This window comes from Oryzias melastigma, linkage group LG16, assembly GCF_002922805.2.
Source record: "Oryzias melastigma strain HK-1 linkage group LG16, ASM292280v2, whole genome shotgun sequence".
Lineage (NCBI taxonomy): Eukaryota > Metazoa > Chordata > Actinopteri > Beloniformes > Adrianichthyidae > Oryzias > Oryzias melastigma.
The window spans coordinates 28,588,962-28,604,636 of record NC_050527.1 but is presented as its reverse complement, the minus strand read 5'-3'; the positions used below and the strand labels follow the sequence as shown (position 1 = coordinate 28,604,636).

Here is a 15,675-nt window from a genome sequence, read left to right as displayed (position 1 = left end):
CCTGCCTTCCCCATCCATGTGTCAAAGTGTCCTTGAGCAAGACACTGACCTCCTCCTTGATCCTGGAGGTTATAGGTTTGGATCAGTGTTCAGCAGCAGAGCCGTCAGTGTGTGGTTGTGTGTGATTGTGTGGGTGTGTGTGTGATCGTGTGTGATCGTGTGTGATCGTGTGTGATCGTGTGTGATTGTGCGTGATCGTGTGTGATTGTGTGTGATTGCATCTGATCGTGTGTAATTGTGCGTGATCGTGTGTGATTGTGTGTCTCCATGGGCGAATGTGACTGAGACAGAACACCAAATTGGACCTTCAAGTGCGAGTAGAAGTTAAAAAGTTAAACTCTCATGTGTGTCCCGGTGTGTGAAATTTGTTCTCTCCATTTGACCCCTCCCCTGGGGGAGTGGTGAGCTGCAGACACAGCTGGGGAACCATTTGGTAGTTTACTACGGTTTACACCATTTATCATTTGTCTGCTGGGATTCTCTTTTAGGGTCTTGAAGGTGCTGGAGCCACGGTCTCCTGAAAGAGATTCAGTGGCTTCAGAAGATGTTTTAATTTATATTACATTCTCCATGTTTTTGTTTTTCTTAATGCTGTTTAGAAATGACAACAAAGGCTTTTTATTTGATTTAACAAAAGAGAAAAAAAACAACTATAATAAAATATCTTCTACTGAAACTGTTATTGACCTTTGTTAGCAAATTAATGTATAAAACAGAAGTTTAATGTTCACATTTTCTGCATTATAAACTTTTGTGTCGGATAACATTTAAAACTTCACGTCTGGAACGTTCTGATAGTGCGGGTGAAGGGCTAGCAGGAGAGAGTGTAAACAAAAGATGATGGGATATAAGTGGAGGCTTACTATAGTCCCGCCCACAACTCTGAGGTGAATTTCTGATGAACTCCTGCTGCTCTGCAGAAACTATGTCCTAGAAAACAATACAAGTTTTTTGATATAATCACAGAGAAAAGATCACTGTGAACGCTTTGGGAACAGATCAATTTGTAAAAGTACCATAAAACAGGAAAAGTTCCATATTATTCTAAACGTTTATTTACACGCTTGAAGCCTCCAAACCTTTAAGGACGCTTGTTAGAAATCAGGGATGTTTCCTTGACAGGAGATGTTCAAGGTTTGTCCTTCAGCTGCTGCAGAGCAGGTCTGTGACGGCGGCTCCCCACAAGATAACCAGGAAAAAACGTTCAAAACCGCTGAGTCCAAACAGGAAACCTTCAAACCTGCTGCTGTCAGACAGTTTCAGATGAATTCATGAACTTTGTTTCTGCTGAAGCTGCTGTGGAGGATGGCTTCTTTAGCTGCTGCTGTACAGACTCCAGAACAATAACAACCATGTTTACCCAGTGAAACCACGACTGAAAATGATCCCTGTGAATGTAAAGTGGCTGAATCATCTACGGACAGAGCGGCTGGAGGGCCAACACGTCCCCTCAGTGACACAACACGTCATCTGTGAGGCGTCCTGCGGCGGGATGTGACCCCCCAGCCTCCAGGACGAGCACGACCTCTGATCTGCAAACACACAAACGCCTCGCGCTGCGTTCAAACACACCAGAGGGAGTCTGTTTGCTGCACATTTGCTTAACAAATCACGTTGGGGTGAGTTTGCATGGCAGACCTGTTGCTGTGATGAAGGAAAATGAAGGCTGAACAAAACAAGCATGTGTTAAACAAATGCACCTCAAGTTCTGTTTTTGACAAAAGCAGCTCATAAATCAGTGGACCGGGCTTCCAGAGCGGCTCTGGACGGTCACGTTGTCAGAGCAGCCTCGTCTTCTCAGGTTTCTCCACTCTCACGCCGTTCAAATCTCCTGGATTCTCAGGGTCTAAATTTAGGAGCTGAAAGTCAGCCGGAGCTGCAGGCAAACGCAGCTACAGTCGTCAAGAATCCTCTGGACTCTGAGGCCGCCGTGGACTGACAGTCTGACCTGGTTCTCACACAGACGATGGACCTGTTCAGGAAGCAGGAGGAGTAACGGGACTCTGCAGACTTCTGAAGACCTGCTGCTCTGAAGCTGAAAGCATGAAGCAGCTCTCCGTCTTTGTCGTCTTCAGCCTTCTGGGTGAGTTCGGAACCCGTTTGCCTGCTGAAACCAGCAGATCCTGAAGGTTCTGCACGAAGAGTTCCCACAAGTCGCTCGAAGAGCTTAGGAGTTTAGGAACTGAAGCTCAGAGGAGGCTTCATGTGTGGGTGCTGGACACTCTCGTCTCCAGAGTGCCCAGAAATGATTCTGAGCAATCCTCCTCTGTTATTGAACCGAGAACATCTGTCAGTCCAGTTTAGTCCCAATCCCATGAGCAGACCAAAGGTCACGTTTGTCTAGATCTTCTTCCAGATGTTTCCAGATCGATGCAATAGATGACAGAGCTGGATCCTCGACACAAACCGGAAGGCTGCTGGATGACAGTAAACCTTCTGAGAGATCAGGGAGGTCACAGACAGTTTGAGCTTTTCCTGATCGTCTTGTGTTTGAGACTCACTTGCTGAGAGTCTTCAGGAGAAGCTGTAGGAACTGGGAAACGTGGTGGTTGTAGTAGCAGTAGCAGGAGCTCAAGAATCTACAGGTAAACTCCTCTTTGTTGGTTTCAAACATCTAGTCCAGGGGTGTCCAAAGTCAGTCCTCCTGGGCCGGCCTCCAGCTGGTTTTCAGAATCCTGCCTTATCTGCTGCTGATTACCTGGATCAGGTGTGTTTGGCCAATAAAGAGCTTCATTGACAGGTTGGTTGGAAAACATGTAGGACACCGGCCCTCGAGGCCTGACTTTGGACACCCCTGATCTAGAGAGAGCTTTGGGATGCAACAAAGGTGAAAGTTCTCTGGTGGAACCATTGACTGTATGTGAGAACTGGAGAGAGTGAGTGTGACCCATCCATAGAAAACCATTTATTTCTAGAGCTAACCAAAGCGATTGGTTAGTATGCAGCGATTGGTTCGAGTCAGACGGAGCCAATGTTTCTATGGTAACCACTCACCAATCAGGTGGGAGCCCATTGGAAGGCCACACCCCTACCACTTGAAAGGAGGCTACACAAAATCTGTCATTCAAATGTTTTGAACATTGGGCATGGGGGCCAGCAGGCTCCGCCTACTTTTAATTGAAGCGTCTGATTGGTCTGTTTATGATTTGAATAACACAAAAATATCATGAATTATCAAGAAGATGTTGGAAAAGTATCAGAGGAAGGATGGTTATTCTGACCAAGAGAACGACTCGTTTATTTCTCTATAGAAGTCTGTGGGATTTTGGCTCCTTGGAGCCACTTCCTGTTTGGAACATTAGGGGGAGGTCCAGTCCAGTTCTCGTATCCAGTCAATGTGTGGGACGGAGAACCTCAGTGCCCCCCAGAGAAATGAGAATGGTCCCTTTGCTTGTGCTTCTGTGGTCAAAGCCAGGACAAAGTCCAGAATCTTCACCAGAATCTTCTGTTTACTTGTTTTCCTGCTGTCGTCTTCCTTCAACCAACCCCCCCCAAACATTTCCACCGCAGTGTCTGAGTGCTACGGCGGCTGTGCTGAGGTGGACTCTCGGACGGAAGCTGTGGCCGGGGAAGGATTCCTGCTGGGCTGCATCTCCTGCAAGACCCGGGAGGAGGTTCCTGCTCGGGCCACGGTGGACTGGCACTTCAAGCCAGCAGGAGAGGAGAAGTTCAGGCACGTGAGTGCAGCGGTCCTGAAACCTCACTCACACACCTGGCGCTGCCTGGATGAAGGTCATTTCCCACGTCGTTGTCTTTTCCTCCCAGATTTTCCACTACGATCACCCCAACGCCACCGTCTTTCATCCGGACTTCAGTGACCGCCTGGAGTGGCACGGCACGCCCGACCCCGATGTTCAGACCGGTGCCGTTTACATTCAGAACGTCACCTTCAATGACACGGGGACGTACCGCTGCACCTTCCACCGCACGCTTTTGCTCTCCCTGTCTCACCAGCTGGTCGTCGTGGAGAAGGAGGTGGAGCTTACAGTGGTGGCCGAAGGTGAGGAGGTCCACTTCTCATCAGCTTGTTCCTGCAGCTCATCACGAGTTTATTGATCTGATGGAAAGAATCTGGAACTGGTGCAGTAGGCATCGACTGCTGATCCACATGATGGAGATAGTCCAAGAAGGAGGTCAGGATAGAAGAGGACGGAGAAAACGGATGTAACACTTAGTCAAGGCCAGAGGAACTCTGCTAACAGGTAGTTAGCTAACGCATTAGCAGGTAAAGGTTGGCAATGACAGCGAGGCCAAGAGGACTGTAGAGGAGATCCTTTATATGATGATGTTGTTAGAATCTGGAGCCTGAACATCAGACAGAACCTGAACTGGAATATCTTTAGGTTTATTCCTTTTCAGTACATAATCCAGCTAAATGATATAAAAACATTAACCCCGCCTCTGGTGCTGGTTGTTTCAGCGAGTCCGGAGCTGGTCGCCGTGATCTCTGAGATTATGATGTATGTGCTGATCGTGGGGCTGCAGCTGTGGCTCATCGCCGTTCTGATCTACTGCTACAAGAAGACCTGGGACGAGCACGAGCGGCACGAGGCCAGGAGGGCTCTCAGGGCTCAGGCCGAGTGAGTCTCTTCATTTACTGGGTTTATGCTTCACAGGGGACTTTGCATGTTCTTCCCGTGCATGCATGAGTTTTCTCCGGGAACACGGTAAATGGTATATGGTAAATGGCGTATACTTGTATAGCGCTTTCTACCCTCCTTCTACGGCCCAAAGCGCTTCACAGTCACAGACCCATTCACCCATTCACACATTCACACACTGGTGGTGGCTCCGCTGCTGAACACTGGCGCCAACCTCCCACCAGAGGACATTCGGGGTTCAGTGTCTTGCCCAAGGACACTTCAACACATGGGCGGGCAAGGCGGGAGTCGAACCTGCTCGCTTCCAATCATGAGTCGACCGCCCTACCGCTGCACCACGGTCGCCCCATGGCGCTCCTCACACCGTCGTAGATTAATTGGTTACTCTAAATCAGGAGTGTCCAAATCCAGGCCTCGAGGGCCGGTGTCCTACCTGTTTTCCTACAATTGAAGCTTCTTATTGGGTAAACACGCCTCATCCAGGTAACCAGGAGAAGATGAGACATGATTTCCTGGAAACCAGCAGGAGGTCGGCCCTCGAGGCCTGACTTTGGACACCTCTGCTCTAGATTGGCCGTAGGAGTGAAGGCAAGTGTGTATGGGTGGATGATTGTGGCCCTGTAACATGGCGACCTGTCCAGGGTGCATCCTGGCTTTGTCCAGGAGTGTCCGGGTTTCCTCGGGCTCAGGTGTGACGCGGAAGCGTTTCAACCACAACAGAGACTCCCATTGGCCTCGGGATGGCAGCATCCACAGGCTCTGCTACCGACCTCGCGAGACTCCAAACTCATGTAGCTTCACGCGATAAACCGTCATTTATTTAGAAAGTACAGTACCCTCCCCCCCCCCCACACCCCCCTTTCTGGGGGAGTTCAGCTCCGGCATCTGGCAAAAATTTGAACCCAACGAAACGAATTTGCAGTGCCGTAGAGGCCAGATCTCAGAGGTCAAACGTGATCGTCTGCAGTGGGATTTGGTCTTTTAAAGTTACGACTCTGGCGGTTGCGCCTGAGCTATTGCAATTTCCCCACTGTGGGACAAATAAAGGTTTTCTTAATCTTAACCCTTGCCGTGGTTGCCCAGGGTTAGGCTTCGGCAGCCTGATGACTCCAAAAGGGACAAATGGATTATAAATCGGATGGATGGATGTTTCACAGATTTAGGATTCACTTGTTCTGTTTTCAGACTGTTGCAGGAAAAGGAAAACTGTGGGGGAGACCAGCCGGACAAACTCGGCGAGGTGGCGTCTTTGGAGTGATGACAGTTTCAACGTAAATGTCCACAAAAACTTGCTTTTGTAATTGTTTTCTTTGTTTTTCATCAGAGCAGATAAGCACAGGAAATGTACTTACTTTCAGAAAATACCAAATGTAAATAAAAAGTTTGATGGTTGCATGAATTTTTTTATTTTTTTACTGAGAGTCAAACATTTCCAGTTTCTGGAAAAGAAAAAGTTGTAAGATGGCCAAAGACTGACAAACGTATCTGTTGGAACGTCTGGCTGTACACATCGTCAGAAGCGTCTTCAACCCCAATAACCACACGAGTTTTTATCAGGTACTGAAGGAGTTTGAGGATATTGAGTCCAAGTTGACTCGAGAGTCTTTGGTAAGCTGCAGGAGTCTTAAAATGCCCGGATAGCCTTCAGTCCAAGCCCGTGGACCACAGGCAGTGGAGGAGTCAAAAACCAGGAGGAATTGGGGACGGCCATGAAGAGGGACTACCGGCCAGCCTAAAAGAAATCTTGGCAAATGATTTGGTGTCTCGAAGGGAGTCGACGTTTGCTGTCTACCGTGCTGGTGGTTAGTTGTTAACAAGAGAACATAGTCTAGGAGTGGAAGGATTACTTTGAATGATCTGAATCCTGCCCTGAGCTCTGGATGATGTGACGGCAGGTGACATTCCTTTGCAACATCCCATGACAGTTGGGATGGTGGTTCCTCTTTTCAACCAGGAGAACAGGAGGTTCCAACTGGAGTGGGATAACACACCCCAGGATTCATGAGAAAGTCTAGTCAGAATGCTGGAGAGGAAAATTCCTCTGATAGTTTCACCTCTGATTCGTCACACCTGTGGTCCAGATATTCTTCGTGGATTTGGGGATACTTTTTGGTTGTGCCTTTCGTGGTGTTTTCTGGGATTTTGTCTGAGAATATGGAAGAGTCCGCTACAAAGACTTGTCTTTGCAGACAATGTTCCGTTAGCTTCATCAAACCAGGACCTTCAGAGTGAACTGAGGCTGACTGAGGTCCAGTCAAGAGGCTGGAATGAGAATTAGTCTGAGGTTTGTCCTTTCCAGGTAGGTGGAGGTTCCTTCTCCGAGTGAATAAGTTGAAGAAAGCCTCTGTCTCAACAATAACTAAGGGAAGGAAGGAGCGTGAGACTGACAGGTGGAGAGGTGAAGTGGCTGTAATAACACTGTTGCTGCATAGAGTCATATGAAAACTGAGCTGAGCTGAAGGCCAAACTCTTGATTCACTGGTTACATAGGGGATAATGCCTTTTAAAGTGTGCATTATCAGAAATCCACATACAAAGTGGAAGCCTGAACAATTTGGCGCAAATAGGAGGACGGTTGCTTCCACGATGGTCACTTCAGTTTAAATGCCTTTTTCACATAAAAGGCAGACTATTTGATACACACTGCAGCACGTTGTCATGGTAATGTCAAAAGAAAGAGATAAACATGCTGATAATCGTAAATAAAACATCAGTTCAGAGAGAAAGTTCCCCTCCTACCGCTTGTTTTTTTGTCCAGAAGATAAAGTAAAACTTTGTTTTAAAGAAGCCTGCGCAGTGATATAGGACGTTTGGGCTATTGTGACCGGAACTTTCTTAGGTGTGCAGTATCACATCTCAATCCACACCCAGCAGAATCAAGTATTCACCCGGACCGGATCCACGTTCCTGCCCTCAGCAATGGTTATAAGCTCTTGCCTCATAGATAAGGGGAGGAGCTTGTGGTAGACGTTTTTATGAGCGTATTTATGTGTATGAATGCTGGTATGTTTCAGAGCCTTGAACATTTTATTGTAGCTCAAAACATATAAAAATAATAGATTAATTTTACACTTTCCTCTCACAATATTCATTAAGATACACTTAAGTCCTTTTAGTTCTTATCTGAGATTAATCTGTGAGATGAAAAAATTCAACTTCAGCGTCAGTCAAACTGGAAAGCTGAGAGTGATTCTAAATAATCAGCAGAGGGAGAAACGACTGGATTTGCTAAGGGACTTGTAGGCCCCCTGCTGGCAGCGGTCTGTAACTGCAGGCTGGAAGTAACAATAAAAATAACAGCAAACCCAACTTGTCGTTTTGTGACATGGTGGCTGTTCCCATGAAATAGGGGTCCGGGTGTTTTGTTGGACGCGCCGCCGGACGCGGACCAGTCTTGGAGATGCAGTTGGCAATGGTACCCTAACCCTGACCCAGTACCCTAACCCGGTTCGCAAACCGGTACGGCTCTGATTGTCTCATTTCTAACAGTCAGGTGCAGCAAGGACTAGGGGTGTGTGTTGCCAAGAGTCCGGCGATACGATGCGTATCCTGATACATGCTTCACGATATGATATGTATCGCGATATTTCCCAAGACTAGACCAAAACAATTTTCACTGTATTTTTAGAGTATGACTTGAATTGAATCTACCTGAATTTTAATGTCTGTCAGTGTAAAAAATGGTCAAATTAGTTTTATTTAATGATCCCAGCATTATTCGCAGCGACTGTATCTCCTAGCCAAGTTGGTTTTACCCAGAAATCCATGCTGCTTTTCTTTAGGTAACTTATGAAATATTTGTTTTTAAGGGTACAGTCAATATTGTCTGATTTCCACAACAAAATATTTTTCAGTAAAAGAAAAACTAGAATGAATGTGCTTTAACTAATAAGTTTCTAAAAGTGTGATTGCCAGATTGCTAAATCTAGCACTTAAAAGCTTCATTAACCTGAACAGGTGCTTCAAAAATGAGGGGAGAAAAAAAGCAGTTCATTCCAGAAACAGTGTGATGACAGGATGAATCCGCCTTACCCCGGGCTCACATCGCAAGCGTCACAGATGGGTCATATTAGCTACAGGTTGGCTGGAGCCACTGGCTCTGCTGCCGACCTCGCAAAACTCTGAAACTCACTTACATTCACACTTATCCCCCTTCATTTACTGCGGTTCAGCTGTGTCGTCTGGTGAAAATTTGAACCAACAAAACGGATTTGTCATTTATGCATTTAAAAAAAAAAGAAATAAAAGTAGAGAGCATGGTGTCTAAAGTGTTTTTAAAATCCAGGGGACTAGATAGTCCTGCACTATAGAGTTTATTAGGAGTCAGTTTGGGAATTCGGACATAGACTGTGTTCACCTGTCACCCGCAGCACGCCCATAGATAAACATGAACATTTTCTCTCTATGGTTAACTGACGCCTTAATATTTCCTGAGGGTCAGCAGCGTGTCCTGTACAGGTAAACTGCCTTTCAGCCCATATCCACCTGTGAGGACAGGTGGAGCTAAATGAGAAAAGATCGTAAGCATTAGTTCCACATGATTTTGTGCAGTGACTTTAAGTGACTCATGACAGTTTTTGTCTGTTTTCTTCAGTTAATGACTCACAGCTTTTGTCTTAAAATGAAACCATTTTTGATGCTGCTTTCTCCAACGGTAAGTGAATGCACCGCCTCCTCCTCTGAACTCATTTCATTGCACAGTTTTGTCAATCCTAAACCTGCAGGCTGAATTTGCTGCTTCTTGACAGAAAATAAAACCTAATCTTATCATGCAGATTAAAAAAACACCACCTGTATTTTTATCTTCAGAAACGAGTCTTTCTTTAGGATTTAAGGACCACAGATTGACCCTTTCTACAACAATTGAAGACTTTTTTCACATAAAATCTGTAAATTATATTTTATATAAATATATTTCTTACATTAATATCATTATTAATGATGCAAAACTCAAATCGGCTCAAATCACTGAAGAAACATGTTTTGTTGCTTTTCTTTAGGTTTTATTTTGTAGTTCTGTGTAAATAAACGACATAAAACAGAAATGAGCTGAAGTAGTTCAGTAGCTCCTGACTGTGTAGCTCTGACAGGTTTAATAATCCTGGATCTGTTGGTTCTTGTTAAAGAACACGGTTCACTGAAACAACAGTTTGTGATTTTGAAAAACGAGGTTATAAATGACAGAATGCAGACGAGCCGGCCCATCAAACATGTACGAGAACATTCAGAACATCTCAGAACACGTTTCCGACTCAAAACCAGACTGTACAATGAGTGGCATGCTGCTGTGTGGCTGTGAGTCGATTACACAACCATTCCTGTTCTGTCAGAACTTTGTTCACCTCCACGTCCACGTCGACCGGCTTTTGTTTCTGTTTCTAAATGAACTCCAAAGTCTTTATTTCCTGAAACTCCAACTGTTTTTTACCAATAAAAATCTTCATTTAAGCTGAAAATGATCTGATTCCCGACTTGAGGGTTTGACTCTTTATAGAAAAAGAAACTGACCTTAAAAAAGTGACATTTTGAATAAAGTCAAATCACTGGACGCAGCAGAACTGTAGAAACGGCGGACAGGTACAGACAGGTGTAAGCTTCGTTGTTACCAGCCAAAACTCAGCTGTGGGGCTTTTGGTGACGTCACAAACTGACTTTGATGGACTCATTGACGACTCTAGCAAACTGTCAGATGGAGAAACGGTTTGAGTGAGTGAGCTCAGTGGCAGGAGGTTCTCCGTCGCACCGCGGGGAAGCCGGGCCGGGAGGCTTGACGTCTGAACCGCTCATACCACAGACGGAAGTCTCAGCAGCAGTTTAAGAAAAAAACATTTGAATGTAGTTGTTTGATCAACCACCCACATTCATCATCAGAACACAGTGGATGGATGAATGAAGCTTCTGGAACCTCCTGAGGTTCCTGATGTTTGGAGAACTTTTCTCTGGAGGTTTTAAAATCCTCGTTCACAGTTTCCTCCTCATTTGTTTGCAGGAACACTAAACCATTGAATCTCATATTTCTGTTTCCAGGTCAGACTGTTGATTCGGTTATTTCACTTTGAACATGTTTTCCAAAGAAGGAGACCGGTATCTTCAAACAGCTCACAACATGCAGGATCATTTTTCAGGTTTTTTTATTGAACCAATGAAAAGCGAGTACGAGTTCAGATCTGAATTTGACTGCAGTGTGTCTGTCTGTGTGGTTCAGACCGACGAACCATCCGGGTTGAACTCAGCAGTGACTGGGATAGGCTCCAACAACCCATTTACCTCAAAAGGGAATCAACAGTTTTGAAAAATGAAATGTTTATCCAACCCTGCAGGATCGACTCTGATTTACCTCAAAAACTGACTTCCTGTTTCGGGGATTACTTACATTTTTCTCTAATGACACGTTGCAGTTTTAGAGCGAAGGGAAATTCTTCTCTTATTCTGATTGCATTGAAAATACAAGGAAGTTGTTGTGAAGTAGAATTTTCCGGTTGCTCTTGAAGGCACCGTCTGCTCTTATTCCTCCTCCCCGTGTGGAGCCGTCACAGCTGATCCGAGGAACGCTTCAGGGAACATCACAGCTGTGAAACATGGCGGCCAAAAAGGCTCTGAAGAAATGTCTGCAGAAACTCTCCAGCAAAGAGTTCAAGGAATTCACTGACAGTCTGCTGGACCGAGAAGGAGAGCCGCGTGTTTACAAGAACCAGATCGAGGGCAAGGATTACATGGAGGTCACCAATGTGATGGTGAACGTGTTCTCTGAGAAGAACGTCCTGAGCGTGGCTGCAGAGGTTCTCCGAGATGCAAATCTGGAAGGATTAGCAGACGAGCTGGGTGAGAGTTTGTCTTTGAGTTTGAATCCAACAGTCTGGGTTCTCATGTCATTACTTAAAAGTTGATGCTTCAACTTAGTTTAACTTGAAGAAGTGTTGATTATCTTGTTGATTATCGTTTGTTGGATTTCTGTGAATTTGCTGCTCGTCTTGCCTCAAAGTGCTGGAAGGACTCATTCGTTCAGAAGAGTCCGTCCTCTTTGCTGCTGTCACAGTTCTGGTTTTTCAAGCTGCTTCATTGCTGTTAAAAATGCTCGTTTTTCTGTCTTGAACAGGTGCTGCTGCTCCTCCACCTGCAGGCGTCAAAGTTGTGGCAGGTAAAGGGCAGAAATGTTCCTGTTTCATTGGATTTTTACTGAAGCTGTTTGTTGATGTGGATCCAGGAGAAGCTTTGAGTGTTTCTGTCTGGAATCTAAGTTCTCCAAATGAGCCTCCACATTCAGAACAAAACAGACTAGAACTTAACGGATTTGGGCTCCAAACTGCTGAAGCCTTCCAGGTATCATAGGTGTCATAATGAACAGGGACAAAGCCTGAGCTCAAACCCAAAAGTCAGCAGTTCTGCCCACAGCTGGAGTTTGTGTTGATGGTTCCATGATGTTCTAACATTATAGGACATCTCAGCTTGTAGAGAAGCTTCAGAAATCTTCAGGTTCTGAATCCTGAATTCTGAGTCCCCTTCATTTATTTCCGTGGAACTCTGAAAAAATAGACTCTGATGTAGTGGAGGATTAAAGTTCTCCTGTGACAGTCAACCAAACAGGAAGTGCCTCTGATCTGCTTCCTGTTATCCTCCACACTTATCTATCAGGGATGAGCTGATACTTACAAGTGATTGCTAAGCCTTACAGTCGCCCTCTAGTGGCAGCAGGAAGTTGATTATCAGATCCTGCTGATCAAATCTCCCAGAGGGTTAATCAGTTCTCTGCTTTGACTCTTAAATGTGTTGAACCATGAAAGACAGCCATTGGGAAACACGCTTTTAATGAAATAACCAGATTTTTTTCTCATCATAACAGGCCCGACCTCAGCAAGCCCCGCCCCCTGTAAGTGTTTCACGTTTTCTGTCAATGAAGACCAACCGAAATCAGTTTTTTGATTCTCACTGTTTGGTTATTCAGATCATGTTTTCCAGTCTAACTGTGTTTTTCCTCTTGTTTGATCTAAAGCAGCATCTGGATCTCTCTCTGGTGAGTCACTGAATGTTCTCTGACAACAGACTGACAGTCATCACTTTCATAAAAGACTGCAGTGTTTAAAAAAAACAAAACATAACGCCTGGTTCACTGGACGCAGAATCGCTGCGGAACGGAGGCCATCTCCATCCGGCGCCTTTGTTAACCTATAGTGTAGCGGATCGTTTCAGAAATACAGCAGGCAACTCAAATCCCGTGGGTCACGACCAAATCTGATGGGGCACGATCAAGTCTGATGGGGCACGACCAAGTCTGATGGGTCACGACCAAGTCTGATGGGTCACGATCAAGTCTGATGGGTCACGACCAAGTCTGATGGGTCACGACCAAATCTCAAGGGTTGCAACCAAATCTCGCAGATCCCGACCAAATCTTGTGGGTTGCGACTCAAATCTCATGGGTTGCGATCAAATCTTCTTGGTCGCGATCAATTCTCGCAGATCCTGACCAAATTTCGTGAGTCACCACTCAAATCTTGTGGGTCGAGACTCAAATCTTGTGGGTCGAGACTCAAATCTCGCAGGTCGCGACTCAAATCTCGTGGGTCATGATCAAATTTTGTGGGTCGCGACCAAATCTCGTTTCTTAGCAGAAACATGGGGTAATATTTTTCGGTTGTTAACCTACCCTTGAGGGCAAAACTAAAAATAAGTTCTAGCAGAAGCGCCTAACGACCGTCGGGGAAAAATGCGCATCTGCTGTGTTTTGAGAAGGTTCAGTTCTATTCTTTCTGACTGCTGAGATGAAAAACACCAGTCCGTCCAGCCAACCACACACAAGCTCTCCCTAACTAGCCACGCCCATAAACCTAAAACTAAAAAAGTTCTCCTTGCTTGATGAGTGCAGAACAAGATGCAGATTTTTGTTTCGCTGTAAATGTTTTCAAACAAATAGAGAGAAAAAATATGGTGCCTGCCGTAAGCAAGAAAACAAAAAACATGATTTGTACCTGAAATTGTTGGCCAGATTCTGGCGCCATCTTGCGTGTCACCAGAGGCTCCTCGAAGTTTCTCTGTTCTCTCTTAAACTGCTGTGAGAGCTGCAAAATACTGACTTTTTTCTATAGAGTTAGTTAATAAACTTTCAATTCCAACAACTAAGGTTTTCTTTGTTTGGAAATGGACTCAATGAAACTTTCTGTCTCTTCTTTCCTCAGAAAAAGAGTTTGTGGATAAATACAGGGCGGAGTTGGCCAAGAAGCTGACCGACACCAATCCTCTGTTGGACCTGCTCTGCAGTAAAAAAGTGCTCAACGATAATTCCTACGCTGAGATCAAAGCTCTGCCCACCGATAACCAGAGGATGAGTAAACTGCTGTTCGGGTCGTATGTGAAGAGCGCCCCCACCTGCAGCATCCTCTTCAATTATCTGAAAGACGAGCAGCCGTTTCTGGTTGAAGAGCTGTTAGAAAGCTAAACACAATCTAAAAGAGTTCATGGATTTTCTTTTATCTGGTTTATGAGACCAACATGTATCTTCATGGATTTTCAGTGCAAACGTAATAATCTGTTTTATCAATGCTACGTTTACACCGTCATACCTGTTCAGTCAGACTCAGATTTTCTGTCTTCATTCAACTCTTTGGAATTTGAATTAAATTCTTGACTTCTTGTGGATCAGGAGTTTTTTTTCTAATTTCAGAATAAAATGCATTTCGACATTTTAACAGAGCTACATTTTGATGTTCACTGTTGTGTTCCTGAATAATCCATTTATCTATTGCCAGAGCACACCGGATCACTTTGGGGTCACGGGGTGCTGGAGCCTATAACTACTGTTGGGGGAAGGTGGGGTTCACTCTAGAGGGTTTAGAATAATCACAAATACAAATAAAAAAACATTGCTTTAGGAAAAACAAACAAAAACATTGATCTGAGTAATGAAGATGAACTTTGAGATCAGTTGTGAGATTCAGTCAAACCTCAGATCCAGGATCAACAGTGAGTTTATGTCGCGGTCGTGGAACAGCGGACCAGCTCCACGCCCTCTACAGGGGGTGGAGGGTTGGGGGGGGGTTTCTGAATCTGGAGAAGGTGTTTGACTGTTGAGATAAAATAGACTCACTGGATTTGCGTGTTTCTAATTCTTGATTTGGATCTCATACAATACATTTTGTGTAACTGTGATTCTCTAAAGGAGAAGTTCTAACTAAAATGTTCAGATCATTAACATTGGAAACATTGTTCTGCTTCTCCTGGAGGACGTCTCAGTTTGACCACTAGGTGGCGACCGCGCTAAAGCATTACACCCTATCCTAGAAGAATTATGAGCAAAAAACGATATTTTAGACCACAAATTGTTACTTAAAAATATTTCCATAAAAGAGTTTGGAAAATGAATGTCTGTGAGTTTATAAAGATGTTCATTTAGTCAGGAATGAATGTTAAGGTTGACCGAGCGTTAGCATTAGCCGTCCTATGGGAAATTCCATTAAACGTTAGCATCAAGCTAGCGGACATTAGCTTTATGTGCTAGATCAATTCATATTTTTATCAATCGATTATTGATTACTAAGCATAGATTGATTCCGATCGATTAATTGATTTTATCAACACAGCCCTAACTCACATGTACACTTAAAAATTAAAAACTTACAAATACAGAATACAGTTTGAAAGTACACCATATTAAAACTAACTACAAACTCAAAATGACTCCTATGCATACAAATCTTTGAACACTACACAACAATCTGACTGATACACAAAAAACCTCGAGGAGTCGTGAGACTCTTTTACGTCGTCACACGATGTGTTTAAATGCTGCTAGAATGCTGGGTCATCGGAGTTTTCCTATCAGCTGTTTTGAATTTGGATTGTGAATCAATCAACTTGTTTCCACTTGTCCTACGTTAAAAGAAGATCGTAAGGTAAAAACATTTAAAAGCCTCTAAAAGAATCTTAAACTCAATCCTGAATCACACATGGAGCCAACGCAGCGATTTTCAAATGGGTGTAATGAGTTCTGTGGTCCTCATCAGGACTGGTGCTGCCAGGTTCTGTAATAATTGAACAATTCTTTTGGTAAACCAGACAGCAGGCCATTACCATAATCTAT

General features: G+C 44.5%; 2 protein-coding genes across 3 annotated transcripts; both read left to right on the top strand.

Moving 5' to 3' along the window:
- Positions 1 to 1,876: 1,876 nt before the first annotated feature.
- Positions 1,877 to 6,000, top strand: si:ch211-225p5.8 (uncharacterized protein LOC555567 homolog). Its single transcript, XM_024258593.2, has 5 exons — positions 1,877 to 2,083; positions 3,511 to 3,677; positions 3,766 to 4,000; positions 4,421 to 4,580; positions 5,787 to 6,000. The coding sequence occupies exons 1-5, from the start codon at positions 2,044 to 2,046 to the stop codon at positions 5,857 to 5,859; spliced, it is 675 nt and encodes a 224-aa protein (XP_024114361.1). The 5' UTR covers positions 1,877 to 2,043; the 3' UTR covers positions 5,860 to 6,000.
- Positions 6,001 to 11,066: 5,066 nt separating this feature from the next.
- Positions 11,067 to 14,234, top strand: LOC112136687 (NACHT, LRR and PYD domains-containing protein 1b allele 5). 2 transcript variants are annotated; one of them, XM_024258564.2, is made up of 5 exons: positions 11,067 to 11,423; positions 11,698 to 11,739; positions 12,442 to 12,468; positions 12,595 to 12,612; positions 13,775 to 14,234. In XM_024258564.2, the coding sequence occupies exons 1-5, from the start codon at positions 11,180 to 11,182 to the stop codon at positions 14,032 to 14,034; spliced, it is 591 nt and encodes a 196-aa protein (XP_024114332.1). In that variant the 5' UTR covers positions 11,067 to 11,179; the 3' UTR covers positions 14,035 to 14,234. The 2 variants fall into 2 exon arrangements, with proteins under 2 accessions (XP_024114332.1, XP_024114331.1); XM_024258563.2 differs by having other exon boundaries at positions 12,592 to 12,612.
- Positions 14,235 to 15,675: the final 1,441 nt, after the last annotated feature.